The 16,306-nt window shown below is 37.8% G+C and overlaps 1 protein-coding gene across 2 annotated transcripts in view; it reads left to right on the top strand.

The window, feature by feature from the left end:
• LOC140202181 (synaptotagmin-14-like) overlaps window positions 1–16,306 on the top strand; it is an 83,663-nt gene that overhangs the window by 47,348 nt on the left and 20,009 nt on the right. For both annotated transcript variants that reach the window (XM_072267054.1, XM_072267053.1), the window contains exon 5: window positions 10,619–10,808. In XM_072267054.1, coding sequence (XP_072123155.1) covers window positions 10,619–10,808 — 190 coding nt within the window. The remainder of the gene's footprint in view (window positions 1–10,618; window positions 10,809–16,306) is intronic.

A 16,306-nucleotide genomic window follows, 5' to 3' on the forward strand; every position in this document is an offset into this window, starting at 1 on the left:
TGAAGCATTTCACTTTTCACCCTTAGTCTATAACCACCCCTAGTGTAGTCTCACCCAACCTCAATGGAAAAAGCCTGCTTATATTTACCCAGTCTGCACCCTTCATAATTTTGTATACAGTACCTCTATCAAATCTCTCCTCATTTTTTTAGGCTCTAGGGAATTAAGTCCTAACCTACCAGTCAGAGGCCTCCAGTCAGAGAGGCATCCATCTACAGCCACTCTCTGCCTTCTCCCATGAAACCAATTTTTAATCCAGTTTACTACCTCAACCTGAATGTCAAGCAACTGAACCCTCTTGACCAGCCTTCCATGAACTTGTCTAAGGCTTTCCTAAGTCCATGTAGTCCATTTGTTTTCTAAGACACCAAAGGGTGAGGAAGTCCAATCACTATTGTCTTCAGAAAAGCAAATGCTCCTCATCTCAGTCTAAATGACCTATCTCTTATTTTGAGACTGGTTGCAGGCTTCCCAATTTTTATCCAGCATGTATAGTTCTGCACATATTGTATAATTTACAATGAGATTCCCATTAACTCTAGAAAGTGACACTTACTTGCATAACTTTTTCTCATGTGGCAAACTGCTCTCCCTGGAATCAGTTTTGTGAATCATTGTTGCTTTTTCTCTATAGCAAGTAAATCCCTTTTAAGTTGCGAGGTCCAAAAATTATGCTTTATGTTTCGGTTTCACTAAAATGGATAGCTTCACTTTTTTTTTCTGTATTTGTCATGTTGCTGTCCACTACTTTATTATTAGGTAACCTATAATGAAGTGGTGGTGGAGTTAGTTGGTGGAAGTGTTGTTCAGCCTTACTGCCGAGGAAAAGTAACTTTTTGAGTCTGGTGATGCAGGAACAGCTTCTCCCCATCTGTAATCTGACTTCTGAATAAACATTGAACTCTGAACACTACCTCACTACTACATTTTTAATTTCTGTTTTTGTACTACTTATCTTAATTTAACTATTCAATGTGCATAAATACTTACTGTATTTCAGTTATTTTCTATATTTATCATGTATTGCATTGTACTGCTGCCACAAAATTAACAAATTTCGCGACATATGTTGGTGATATTAAACCTGATTCTGATTCCGATACATTGGGCAGTTTTGACTACCCAGCGTAGAGCCGTCCTGTCTGCCACAGTGCAGTTTTTGTAATTAATAGTGATGCAGCTTGTCAGGATACTCTCCACTGTGCATCTACAGAATGTCTTGAGTATGGATGCGCAAAGTCCAGCTCTCTTGAAAATGCAGGGGTGTTGATGAGTTTTCTTGACCATGTAGGACCATGAGAGATGGTGTGTGATACACACTTCCAGAAGTTTGAAACTGCTCACAGTTTCCACTGCTGTGCTGCTGATGTAAATGGGATGTTCGTAGTGCGATTTCTCCCGAAATCGATAAACTTCTCCTTTGTCTTGTTGACGTTAAGGAACAGGCTATTTGTGTGGTACCAGGCCTCAAGCACTTTCACCTCCTCTCTGTAGGCTGTCTCATCATTGTTGATGAGCCCCACCACTGTCATGTCATCGGCAAACTTGATGATGTATTTGCTCGGGAGTTTGGCCATATGTGTGAATAGAGTGCACAGCAATGGGCTCAACAAAATATTGGGGTCACATTCTTGACTCTCCAGTCTCCTAAAGCATTTCCAAAATCAACAGAAATAAAAGCAGTTTAATGTAAAACTAAGGTTAATTTCTCCCTAGGTATATTTTTAAATAAAAAATATTCTCAAAATGTTTATAGCATGCATATCTCTGACAAAAGTTTAAAGGGTAGGCTACTACTAATCCTGATTTAGGAAAAGTGTAAGTTAAGCTTTACCCATTATGGTACTTACAGTAAATCTTTATGACTTTTTTTGGAGATCTTTACGATACTTATTGGTTAAAGGTAAGTAATGCTAATTAAAGGGCAATATATTATGAAAAGGTGACTTTCATACAGGAGCAAGTATTTTTAAAAAAATCCCACATTTAAAATCTCAATTCTAGAAAGATAGTATAGGTTTAGAGTACCACTTCTGAAAGGAAAAGTTAGTTAGCAGGTACTGTTCCTTACAGTATCGTGACCTATAAATTCATCAGCATAACAGGTAGAAATTTTACACCATGGCTCTGTTTGTATTGCTCATCCACAGAGTGTCAACTGTCAATGGTAATGCAATACAATATTTTCAATGATCTTCTTTTAAAAATGCTGTTCATTCATAGAGGAACCTGCTCTTACTGAAATTAAAGGCTACACTACAGCATTATTTAAAGGTCCAACTTCATTTTTCCTACATTCATTGCAGAAAGACATAATTCTGCCAACAGGCATGACAAACAGTCCAAATTTTCTCAAATTCAGATACATCAAATTAAGCTAATTTCCAACAAGTGAGCTTAATCTGATGTATGCGAATTTGAGAAAAAATCCCCTTAAAATCTTGTGACCATTGAAGCATTACAAAAACTGGAATTCTAATATTCAAAAAAATATTTTATGTACTGCTGCATTCAAAGCACTACACAATGCATGGAAATAATTTTTTTGAAAATTGAGCAACACTAAAAATAATCCATACCGGCATTCCAGTTCAATTAAAATTACTTGCAAAACGGTTTAAGAATAAAATCAGGGAAGGCCAGTATTTTCAAGTATCTTAACAGTTAGAATGTTTTTGTGCTCCGTGGCATTCAATATAAATAAAAACGTTAAGCAAGGCTGGAGACTTGCTGTGAGTTACATGAGGTGGTCACTATTTTTCTGTGTCCTCTGTGTACCTGACCACAGAAATGTGCAGTGGTATGCAACAGCTAGAATGTATGTCTAGATGCAAGTTCTGTTATTTATCATCTGTATGTTCGTGACCTGCACAGTCCACTGTCCATTCAGTCAGAAGCTGGTTTTTCACAGTGGTTAAGAGAGAGTTTCATCAGTATTTCTTAAAAACCTTTATAAGGTAATCTTTAAGTAATATACTCAGCTGGGTCTCTAACTATTCCCTTCAGTCATCAATCACCAATCCAAGGAAGTTATCCTCACCTTGCATAACTAAGTCTTCAACAACTACACCTGATAATTGACTTAAAATTGCACCATCTGTATTGATTGTTAGCCAATTCTTCCCTTAAATTCTCCTGATCCCCAGCAGTTGACCCCTGTCCTACCCATTTCCAAACAATAAGCTTGACCACAATCTTACTGACCCCATGCTAATCCTCTTTTTGATTCTTGCTTGAACCCTGTCATTTTCATCTCAGACCCAAAATCATACTTCTGATACCCTAACCTCCCAACTCTAGCTTCAGGATGATCTCTTTCACAGCTCTCATTTTCTACAATACCCAGACTTAGTCTTGCACTTACCTGATTTCTTTTGTACAACTCGCAGCAGCAGAGCACATGAACAAAACATTTTAGTGCAAGATTGAAAAGTTGTGCACAATGGCTTAGACCTTATGTGCTATTGAAAATACACCTGTGGCAGCGCTTAACTAAAATTGTTGGATCACACATCAATTTCTACACATATCAATTTAAAATTACGATGATGAGATTGAGGAGTGGCCTTAGAATATATTTTTAAGACCTCTGCCTCTGTTAGGTAAGAATCAGATAAATGTTTGAAACAGGAGATGATGCAAGGCATTGGGAATAGACAAGGAAATAAAAAGCCAGTACAGATTTTTAAACATCTAATGTTGCCTGATTTTAGACATGCTGTTGCAAGTTGCTAGAAGTATTACTGCAAAAGAAACAGATACCTGAAACTTACTGTCCATAGGCAGGCTGAAATTGGTGCACCTAAAATTCAGAAACCGGAAGTACAAAAAGTGGATGTGGATTTTACTGAGCCTCTAGTACACAGCCCTGGACTGTACTTAAGGAAGATAATTGACCGCAGAGTGGAATAATTAACTACAGATTAACTCAGGTTTCAGGTGTCATATTCTTATGCTTTCAGCTATTTGCAAGGTCAAGTCCAATTGCAGAAATATTGGATTTCATGCTTTTGGTCATCTGGTCCATTGAGATTTTCATCTGATTCATTAAAGTTTTTGTAATATGTGTGGAATTTAAAACATATACCAAAATACTAATTCAACGAATAAAAACAGAAAATGCGGCAACTTCTATTTGTATTTCAGATTTACAGCATTTGTAGTTTTGTGATTTTCAGTAATTCAACAAATTCTGAATATGAAAACTATGACCTGGATGAGGAAGTGGCGGGATGGGCTAGTAAGTTTGCTGATGACACAAAGTTAGGAGGTGTTGTGGATAGTGTGGATGGCTGTCAGAGGTTACGGCGGGACACTGATAGGATGCAAAACTGGACTGAGAAGTGGCAGATGGAGTTCAACCCAGATAAGTGTGAAGTGGTTCATTTTGGTAGGTCAAATATGATGGCAGAATATAGTATTAATGGTAAGACTCTTGGCAGTGTGGAGGATCAGAGGGATCTTGGGGTCTGAGTCCATAGGATGCTCAAAGCAGCTGCGCAGGTTGACTCTGTGGTTAAGAAGGCATACGGTGTATTGGCCTTCACTAATTGTGGAGTTGAATTTAGGAGCCGAGAAGTAATGTTGCAGCTATATAGGACCCTGGTCAGACCCTGCTTGGATTACTGTGCTCAGTTCTGGTCGCCTCACTACAGGAAGGATGTGGAAGCCAAAGAAAGGGTGCAGAGGAGATCTACAAGGATGTTGCCTAGATTGGGGAGCATGCCTTATGAAAACAGGTTGCGTGAACTCAGCCTTTTCTCCTTGGAGTGATGGGGGATGAGAGGTGACCTGATAGAGGTGTATAAGATGATGAGAGGCATTGATCATGTGGATAGTCAGAGGCTTTTTCCCAGGGCTGAAATGGTTGCCACAAGAGGACACAGGTTTAAGGTTCTAGGGAGTAGGTACAGAGGAGATGTCAGGGGTAAGTTTTTTTACTCAGAGAGTGGTGAGTGCGTGGAATGGGCTGCAGGCAACGATGGTGGAGGCAGATACGATAGGGTCTTTTAAGAGACTTTTGGATAGGCACATGGAGCTTGGAAAAATAGAGGGCTATGGGTAAGCTTAGTAATTTCTAAGGTAGGGACATGTTCGGCACAACTTTGTGGGCCGAAGGACCTGTATTGTGCTGTAGGTTTTCTATGTTTCTATGTTCTAAACTGTTTTGAGGCATTCAGTGCTTCTTACAACTTACTGCATTTGAACCTCAGGGGGAAAAAAACAGTTTGTAAACATTGTTACTTGGTAGGTTATATGAATTATGTGACATTAACATAATTTGTAAATTAACATAGTTCCTTCAAGTATCCTGTATAGATTACACAAAAAATGGTTCCTATCAGTAGATTTTAGCTTGTAAAACTGCAGCTTAGAGAGGAGATTTACAAAAAGTAAGACCTATGGATGGTGATAAATTATGCATCAGTAGAATCTTGGGTCTGATACAAATCTGAATGAGAAGGAAGTTTTATGGAAATGGGCATGATTCATCTTGCAAGCCGATTGCAGAGCTATATTGGCATTGATTGTCCATGGCTTATTTCCAAAGGTCTTAGGCTGAAAGAGAATAATGCTGTGTTTGCTATACAAAACAGATTTGGATTCAAATGTAAATTTGGAATAATTCATCATTGCTTTCTATAGTAACCCTGGAGAATGCCATGTTTTTGACTTAAATCTAGATTTAGGGACCTGTTCCAATTCAGTGAAAGTGTAGAAAATAGCAGTTGGTTATACCCAAACCTTGAAGCATAGACATCAAAATTGTTACCATTTCAGTTTTCTATGGAGTGATATTTTTTTACTGCCATCACCATGGCTGAAGAAAACTAGCATTCTTCATTAACTTTTGAAGAATGAGTTTTCTATATCTTCCATTTTCATGCCATGGGGAGGTGGCTGCTCTTCACTTGTCTGTTTCTGTTTTTATTTCTTTCCCTCCTCTTGTTTCTTCTTCAAAGTTCAAAGTAGATTTCATGTCTAAGTACATATATGTCACCATATGCAACCCTGAGATTTATTTTCTTGAAGGCATTCACAGTAAATACAAAGAAACATAATACAGGTCGACCTTCACTAATCCGACTACCTCTAATCCAGTTCCTTCGATAATCCGGCACTGATTATGCTTAATGTGATCCTTCTGTAATTCAGCATTTTCACTAGTCCGGCACTCCTCAGGTCCCAATGGTGCCGGATTAGTGAAGGTTAGCTATTGCTTAATGTGATCCTCCTGTAATTCGACATTTTCACTGATTCGGCACTCCTCAGGTCCCAATGGTGCCAGATTAGTGAAGGTCGACCTGTACAATGAAAAACCACACACAACAAAGACGGGCAGAGAACCAATGTACAAAAGACAACAAACTGTGTAAATACAAAAAGGAGAAAAATTCAAAATAATAGTAATAAATAAATAAATAAACAACTAATATCAAGTACATGAGTTGAAGTGGCCTTCAAAGTGAGTCCACAGGTTGTGGGATCAGTTCAGCTTCGGGGTGAATGAAATTGCTCTGGTTCAAGAGCCTGATGATTGAGGGGTAATAACTGTTCCTAAAACTGGTGGTGTAGCCCCTGAGTCTCCAGTACCACCTTCTTGCTGGCAGCAGTGAGAAGACAGCGAGAGCAAAAACACTCCTTGTAGATGTGCTCAATGGCAGGGAGTGTTTCACCCAGGATCTATTGGGCTGTAGCCACTACTTTTGTAGGCTTTTCCATTCAAGGGCATTGGTGTTTCTATACCAGGCTTTAATGTAACCAGTCAGTATACTCTCCACTGCACATCTACATAAGTTTGTCAAAATTTTAGATGACATGCCAAATCTTTGCAAACTTATAAGAAAGTAGAGGGGCTGCCGTGCCAGCTTTGTAACGGCACGTATTTGCTCGACCTTCTGAAATAATAACACTGAGGAATTAAAGCTATGACCCTTCTGGTGATGGTCTGCTTCATCCTGTTTATATCCATTAATGTTTCCCACTCCCATTTCTTATTTTCTTCTGATGTTTCTCTGTTCTTTTTTTCCTGTTTATTTAATTTGTTCTGTGACTATCTTGCGATTTCCCCCTTTGGTCTATATTGTATTTTTCTTATATCTCTTTCCAATTATTTTCAGTACTTTTGGGAAAGTTGAGGTGGTTGAGTTGTATTTTACAATGGTTGCTGACATAGTTTCTGATTGTAGGTGGAGGAAGGGAGCAATCACTTAGCATCAGGAAGCAGAAATAATTGGATAAGCTTAAAAAAAAGCAAGTCTGAATTAAGTGGCATATTCTGCCTCAGAGATGCAAATAGGAAGATGAGAAATAAATTGGATATTTAAACCTGATAGTTTAAATTGAATTATAAAAAAATAGCAGGAGCAGAATATTTAGCCTTTTGACCCTGTTGTGGCTTTTAACCTGTTCATCACTTCTTCTCTGTCCAAGACCGCTCATCAGTTCTCCCTATATACTCCATATTGACTTTGTGTGACAATGGTTCACAAGATGATATCTCATGTGAGCACAGACATCGTGAGCATATTATAAGACATATGAATTTATGTAGATAGTTTTAATAGTTTTCTTTAAACATTTTAAAGGTGTTATTGGTGTAGAAGCTATGTTAGGTAAACTGGAAATGTTGCAGAGGTGAGTAAGATAAAGAAGCCAATTTCACTCTCAAATATAATTGGCATAACAAACAAACCATGTTGATCGGCTTGTTTATGGCTTTTGAAACATTCACCTCATTTTTAATACTAATTGAAATAAAGAAATGAAGGTCATTTTTTAGTTACAAGATAAGTCTAAAATTTCAAAGTCGTTGTAGGTTGCGTAAGAGACAGAAAAATCTCTGCTGAGAAGATTTTAACAAAAAAATCACTCCATCACCATTGCAACATTGTGCACAATTCTGATTGCCACGTTACAGGAAGTTTGTGCAGGCTTTGGAGAGAGTGCAGAAGAAGCCCATGAGTGTCTTTTCCCTCAGGTGGAAATGTCAAAACCAAGCGGATATCGGTGAGAGAGTGAAAGTTCAATGGAGATTTGCGAGGCAAGTTCTTTTACACTAAGAGTGGTAGGTGCGTGGAATTCACTGCTAAGGAAGGAGGCTGAAGCAGATATCATAATAACATTTAATAGGTATTGTGTATTTATTATTTCATAATATTTGAGTAATTTTGTACATACACTGTGCCTGGTGCTCCTGATGTGGCCTCCTGTATATTCGGGAGACTGTTTCGCACCTGTGCTCTGTTTGTCAGGTGAAGTGGGATCTCCCAGTGGTCACCTATTTTCATTCCACTTCCCATTGCCAATCTGATATGTCAATCCATGGCCTCCTATACTGTCGTGATAAGGCCACACTCAGGTTGGAGGAACAACACCTTATATTCTATCTGAGTAGCCTCCAACCTGATGGCGTGAATATCGATTTCTTGTACTTCCAGTAATGCACTCCCCTTCACCATTCCCTATCCCACTTTCCCCTTCTCACCTTATGTCCTTGCCTGCCTATTGCCTCCCTCTGGTGCTCCCCTCCACTTTACTTTCTTCCATCGCCTTCTGTTCTCTCCTATCGGACTCCCCCTTCTCCAGCCCTGTATCGCTTTTACCAATCAACTTCCCAGCTCTTTACTTCATCCCCTCCCAGTTTCACCTATCACCTTGTGTTTCTTGTTCCCCTCCCCCCACTTTTTATATCTACTCATCAGCTTTTTTTCTCCAGTCCTGCTGAGGGGTCTCGACCCGATATGTCGACTGTACATTTTTCCATAGATGCTGCCTGGCCTGCTGAGTTCCTCCAGCAATTTGTGTGTGTTGCTTGTATGTATATCCTTTGATTAAGCATTCTTGTTTGTTTAATTATGGGTTGTATGTATAAGTATGTGAATCGCACGACCACGTGTCATGTATGCGCCTCAAAGTAAACATGAAGTTAGACTCACATTTCGGACTCCTGTGCCTCTCTTTCAATTAGCTTAATGTGAACTTACAAAACACAAATAGGTATTTATACAAGAAGATAAAACAGCCAGGGGTTGGAGGGATTTCGATCACAGATATAGGTAGATGAAATATGGTGGTCTGAAGAGCTGTTCTTTGTTCAGTGTTCATTTCTGTAAACCACCGTTTATATCAAACTTAGCTCAGCTCTGCTTCAGTAGGGGCACAAAATAGATGCTCTCAGATATTAGGAGTGTAACAGCTGGGTCTCATGTCTGTAAATCTTAGTTTTTACCAATTCTCTTTACTTCCCCTTCCTTCGACTCACCACTTCACCTTGCAAATGACACCTCAACACCCACTTTGATCTCACCCATCATTCGCTGACTGGCTGTATGCCTGACCTCTGATTAGTCCTGGTCCCAATATCCCTTGTTATCTTTAACCCTCACCCACCATCATTTTACCCAATCGACCCAAAGCTAACCAAAGATAAACCAACACCCCTGATCTCCAATTTCATCTCACCTCCACAAGAATTTCTAGCTACCCAGCCACATAACTATTGAAGCACTATGCGTCAACTGATGGATTTCTCTCACCCACTAACTCTGGATCCGGCACAATTCTGGATAGAGTTTCATTGGCTGTATCACAATTCTGATCTATATGAGGGCGCACTAAAATTTCTAGGCTTATATTTCAACGAACCATTGAGAAAAACCTTTTTGTTGTTTTAAATTATTTTGTCAAAACAATGCATTATCTGTAATGAGACAAATATCTTTCACACTCATTGGGAGCTTCTTTTCATGGAAACTTTCTTCGTTGCAATGCTCTAAGATTATAATTTTCAAGGCTGCAATAATGTCTGAAAATGCATTTAGGTGGCTTCAATGATAGGAGAAATCATTAAGTGAAGCGCTGTTCGTAACTGAAACACAAACCCTTTTTCAGCCGCAACTCTTAACCTAATGAAGGTGCATGTTTATTTATAACCTGGTGTTATATTCACTCGGCACTTAATTTTGAAGTGTTATATGATGGACTGGAACTTATCGCTGTTGAATAAAAATGAATAATAACAGTAGTCAATTGTCTTGTTACAAAATCACTCACTTGAAAGTGTGGAATAAATACTCAAAAGTTTGTGTGGTTGGTGCATTGCTATTCATCCAATCTAAACCCTAAGAGGAGGGGTTCAGGCAGAGCTGAATCAGGTGACAATTACAATGCATCTGTACATTCTCTTCTGAATGGTATAAATTTATATAATTGCTCTTTACTGCATTGTTAAAACTTGTTATTTCATGTTCACATAAACTTAATTTTGCTCCTTATATCAGACTGTACTAGCACTTTGAAGCAGTATGAATAATTAAAGATGATCAAAACAAAGCATGCATTCAGATTTTGCAGACCGTTTTTGGCAAGATTACACATGCTACAATTTACAACTCTAATGTGAATTTACTGCATATTATAGAGATGCAGAAGCATGCAATTATTAAAAAGCTAAACATAAGTGTCATCATTTCAGTAAGCATGTAATGAAAAAGATAGCCTGATCCTATAAAAGCATATTTGTTGCCTGGTTGACTAGTTGTTTGGTATTTGCATTTCCAGTGCATTTGTTTGGTGAATATACCTTAAATATTAATGTCTTCATCTATTTTCCTAGGGCTGTGACTCACAAATGAGCATGTCTGAGATGTCCTGTAGTGAAAGCACTTCTTCCTGTCAGTCTCTGGCACATGGCTCAACACCAGAAATTCTAGTTGGTCTGCTGTATAATGCCACCACTGGCAGACTGTCAGTTGAAGTCATAAAAGGAAGCCACTTCAAAAACTTGGCAGTGAATAGACCACCTAGTGAGTACAAGTCTTGTCTGGAATCCAGTAATGATGAATATGTCTTGTGTAAACTGAAAGTATATACTGTATAACATTTAATTTTTAAAAAACTTATTGAAGTAGTGCAGGCACTCTGGTCACCAAATAAAGTTATTTTTCTTCTGTTATTAATTAGAAAACTCAAGTAAATTGATGTTCTTTGGAAATTATGTGTGGCTGTGGAGAAATGCGGACTTTTTCATCTGCAGTGATGTCAAATTAGTGAGGAAAATATAGATGGGTCAGGATTAAAGTCTCGAATCTTGTTTTGGTAAAAGCACATTTCCATTAGTGCTTAATCTGTGCTATCTGAATCTCTGTATTGATCAGGTAATAGTCTGCATTCTCCACTTGTGTATGCATGTTGCTTTTTTATTATGTTAACTTATTATTACTTCCAGACTTTTCCAGTGCCAGTTCCTGCACAAAGTCATGTAGTAAAAAAGAGTAACCACTTTATCATTTACTAGAAGTTTCACATGCTTTGTACTACATCCTCACTAATGAGTAATTGGATTTTCTACATTTATTTCTCAGTAGTCAGATTGAAAAAAGACAAAAAAATAAATTTTAAAATACTTTTCATATATCAAAACATCCTGGCAAAGGGTGAATGCTCCAATTGACAATGTTTAATACTGTCTACTTTCTCTTCAAATACTCAAATCAGTAATCCAGGCTACTAAAGTGGAAATCACTGCTTTATGAGATATTTTATTAAACATATGTGCTTAGTGTCAACTACAATATAATTAGTGACACCATCAGTAATTGATCACTAAATAAGCACTCTGAACCCTTTTTTGTGATTTCTTAGTCAAGAACATTAGTTAGAAAAATAAATTCGGATACTTGTTTGGTGGAATAGTGGCTGAATTTCTGAAATTCAGGGTCTGCCTGTGCAGGAAAACAAAACTTGAACTGTAACTATCCTGCATCAGACTTGGGATTAGTTGCTGCTGCAGAAGTGGGAATGGTATATTGCCTTACTGAGTTCAGACAATTATGTAAAGTGTTACATATGATATGTTTGACATGCACACATATCAACTTAATTTACAATACAAATAATAAAATGCTTCTAAAGGTGATACTGCCATAGGATATTTTAAGTAATTGAAGTCTCCCAATAATAATATTCATATAGGTTAGAAATCACTACTGGAGATAAATGCTTTGAAAGAATAATAGCTTAATTAAAATAGTGAATAATGGATTGTTATACAGTACAAGTGTGCTCAACTAACAGCAAATTCTAGCTTCATATGACAGCTGAACAAAATAAACTTTATTCATGCTGAGGTATTATACTTAGAACAAATAACAATAAAACTAGCATCTAAGTGACTGAATAAAAAGAAACCAAAGTGAAGCAAATGAATTATACAAAATGTCTAGTTTTAGTGTCACTTCAAAAACAGTCATGAAAGGGTTCTCTTGAATAATTTCACTTGATACCTCTATCATTTTACAAATTAACACTGTACACATTCCCCAAATCATTGAAATTGCTTGCTAGAGAAAACAAATTTTTCTAAAACTCATGGAATTCCAGCATTGCCCTGTGTGATATTTTGATCAGATCTAAAACAATACAAATTAATGTCAAAATGTTTTGACTTTCAGATCAAAATCATCTCTGTTGCAGAAAAACGAAAAATAAATTAGGTTTGTGTTATTTTGCTTCATTACCAAAGTATACAAGTTGTAATTGTTTTAGGTCAGCTTGTGAATATCTTCGGATCCTTGCATTCTTAGCAATCCCACATTAAAAAAACAGTTCTTAAATGTAATTAATTAAAAGGAACTACTGCAAATTCTAACAAATATAAAAGATGTTTAAATTCTAAAGCAAAATGCAAATATAATCATCTATTTATTGTTCAATAATTTCACTCTGTAAATACAACTCACCCGAATCTGTTTTATTATTGTGGAAATATTGTGCATTAACTTAAGAAAAATGGCATTGCCATGGTAAAATTAATTGATGCTACTATATGTATTTGCACAATTATTATACAGTTGTTTTAACAAGAATTTATGTAACTTTTCTGGTAGGTACTTGCTCTGGTAAAAATTATTAGTTCTATTAAAGGTGACTACTGCCTGGTACAATGGAATCCTGGGCCTCCAAAGCACATGTGACACTAAATATGGCCCCATGTGTTTCTCATCATATTGTGGGCTGAGAACACAATTTTGTCCTGGAACATATCCACAAGTTGGTTATGATCATTAAGTTGCTCAACTTGAAGCTACTCAAAATGAAACATTGGCCATTGAAAAGTGCCATTTTTTGGTGGTATGACAATTGTATGATTGGCATTTCACTGACCTTAGTTATGATTGTGAATTTCAAATCTTCAAGTTATTTTTGACACATAATTGGATTGCACTACTACATCTCTGAAAGCATCTTCACAGGCAATTTTGGAAAATAGAATCCATAAAGAAAATACCAAGGCTGCTGAAAATCTGAAATTAAACAGAGAATGCTGGAAATACTCAACAGATCAGGCAGCATTTATAGAGAAGGAAGAGGAGTTTACATCTCTGCTGATTAACCTTTCATTAAAACTAGGAAAAGATGAAGGGAACGTTCCTTTAAGATTCAGGAAAAAAAGTGGAGGGATGAAGAAAACATTATAGTAGGCAGGAGAGATTCAATACCAAAAGATAAATTGGTGAACTCTGGAAATATACAAACATAAAAGCGCAAGCATTAGGAGTAAATTTAGGCTGATCTTCTACCTCATTTGTATTACCTTCCTGCAATGTCTCAGTATCTGTATTCTCCTAATATTCAGGAACCTATTGATCTCTGTTTTGAATAAATTCAATGACCGGAGGAGAGAATTCCAGAGGACTCACTGTCTGAATGAAGAGATGTTTTTTCTCACTTTAGTCATAAACAGCCAGGCCTATACTCTGTGACTCCTAAACTAGAGGAGACTAAACCTATATATATATATATATATATATACTATGTAATACAATCTCACCAAAGCCTTATGAACAACAAAGAAGAAAACTTTACTTCTCTACTCAGATGATTTTGTAATAAAGGATAACACTCTATTTAACTTCCTAATTGTGGTACCTGCATATCAATTTTTAATAGTTTGTACTCAAGGATATTGAGATCCCATTGCAGATCAATATATTCCATTCTTTCACCATTTAAAAATATTTTGCTTTTCCATTTTCAAGTTCAAGTTTGTCGTCCAACTGTACGCATGGATACGGCCAAATGAAACAACGTTCCTCTTGACCAAGGTGCACAACGCTGTACATATAACTCACACACATAACACATAAAGTAATATTATCACTAGTAAATTAACAAATAATAAGATGCATTTGCCATGCAACTTAAAAAGTAAACATTGTAACGCTCAGATGCTTCAAGCTTGATGAGACCTGGTTTTGTGCGCCAAAGTGGATGGCCTCACCCTTTTCACGTTAGGTTGCATCTGCCATTTTCTCATTCACTCACATAATTGATCTACATCTCCCTTAAGCCATATTCATATCCTTATAATCCATCTAGTTTTGTATCATCAGGATACTTGGAAATATTTCTTTTGGTCCCCTCATTCATAATCTTGCTAATTCACTTGGTCTAGAAGGCTCTTTGCATCTTCCTTGCAATCCACACTGTCGCTTTGCTGTGTATCATCAGCAATCTAGGAAATGTTGCAGTTCACCCCCTCTGACAAGTTATTGATACAGATTTTGAATAGCTGTGACGAAAGTCCTGATCCCTGTGGTATCCCACTTGTCTTAGCTTACCAACTTGAGAAGGACCTATATATTCCTATTTTTGCCTTCTATGTGTTAACCAATTTTAAATCCACCTTAGTATACTTCACCCAATTGCATGCGCTCAAATTTATGACAAAATCTTTGTGTTGTTATTTCATGCACTTTGTTGTGAATGGTATAAGCATTCAAATGAGAATTAAGCATTTAAAAAAGTTATTTGTAATTTCGCCCTTTTTATATTTTGATATGTGAAATGTCGAAGATGGAATTATTGATCGTCTGAAATTGAAATCAATTTTGAGCCCAGGAAGCTGAAAAGTCCTAACCAGAAGATGTTATTTTGTTCCTTTTGCTTAAATAGCAATAGAGAAATGGTAGAATGGTAGGGAAGGATTGGACATGGACCATGGAGCTTTCTAGTTCAATGCACCCAGTATCCATTATGCATCTAAGGACTGTTAGAGCAATATTTAGCACACATTCTTCCAACCCATTTTCTGAAGGACTTCATTCTCCAACTTTCTTCTCTCCATTTTGTCTGTTGTGACAATGATACCTTCCACACCAACGATCTATCTTATTACCAGCCCCTCAAGCATGTACGTGCTGTTTATCACTCCTCTCATTTCCATCTTTCCCTTACTCTCAGAAAGGATGAAGTTTCCCCTGTTGTCGCCTTTCATCCCACCAAACTCCACATTCAATGGACTTTGCTTGTAAGGTTGACATCTCCAATGCAATGCTCCCACCAAAATGATTTTCCTTCTGCCCCCTTTGCATTTCAGTGTTCCAGAGAGCTGTTCAATTTGGGGTGCACAGTTTCACTAGCCACACCTCATGGAGGCTTTTCTGCCAGTGCCTGAGCAGCTACATCTCGTCATTCATATCCTCCCCTGCTCACTATCTTAAGACTCAGTCATTCTTTTCAGATAAAACAGTAATTTACTTGGACTTCTTTCAATTTAGCGTACTGCATTGAGACCATAAGACATATGAGAAGAATTAAACCACTTGGCCCATCAAGTTTGCTCTATGATTTCATCCTGGCTAATTTATTACCCCTCTCAAGCTCATTCAAAGGTTCAAAGGTCCAACTTAATGTCAGAGAAATGTATACAATATACATCCTGAAATGCTTTTTCTTCGCAAACATCCACAAAGTGCCCCAAAGAATGTCTGACAGTTAAACGTGAGAACCTCAAAGTTCCCCCCAGCTCCCCCTCCCCCAGCAAAATAAAAGCACACCCGCTACCGAGCACAAGCGTAAGCTAGGCGATAGCAAAGGCACAGACCTTGCAGTTACCCCAAAGACTGTTGCATTTCATCTGGCATTTGACAAACCACAGGTTCTCTCTCTCCCTAATAAGGGAGAGGGAGGTGTCCCCCACTTTCACAGCGAGCAGGAGACATAACAACAATCTGCTGGCTTATGATGTTAAAAAGTCCGTTTCGTCCCTTTTCTTGAGTTCTGAGCCTGAAGATCGCAAAGATCTCGGGTCTTCGGGCCCACAGTGAAAGATTTTCCGGCCTCCCCTATGACACATGAGTCTCTTGCCATGACACCGACCCTCAATAGGCCTGTCTCCAGAGCCCCAAGATCTTAGGCTTCGACTTCGAGCTGGACCCTCAGGCTGAACCCTTGGCGTGCCGAACAACAACGGCTGGTTCTGAAACCCTGAGAATGGGTCCCATTCCCGCAGAAAACCGAA

This window comes from Mobula birostris, chromosome 8, assembly GCF_030028105.1.
Source record: "Mobula birostris isolate sMobBir1 chromosome 8, sMobBir1.hap1, whole genome shotgun sequence".
Taxonomy (NCBI): Eukaryota; Metazoa; Chordata; class Chondrichthyes; order Myliobatiformes; family Myliobatidae; genus Mobula; species Mobula birostris.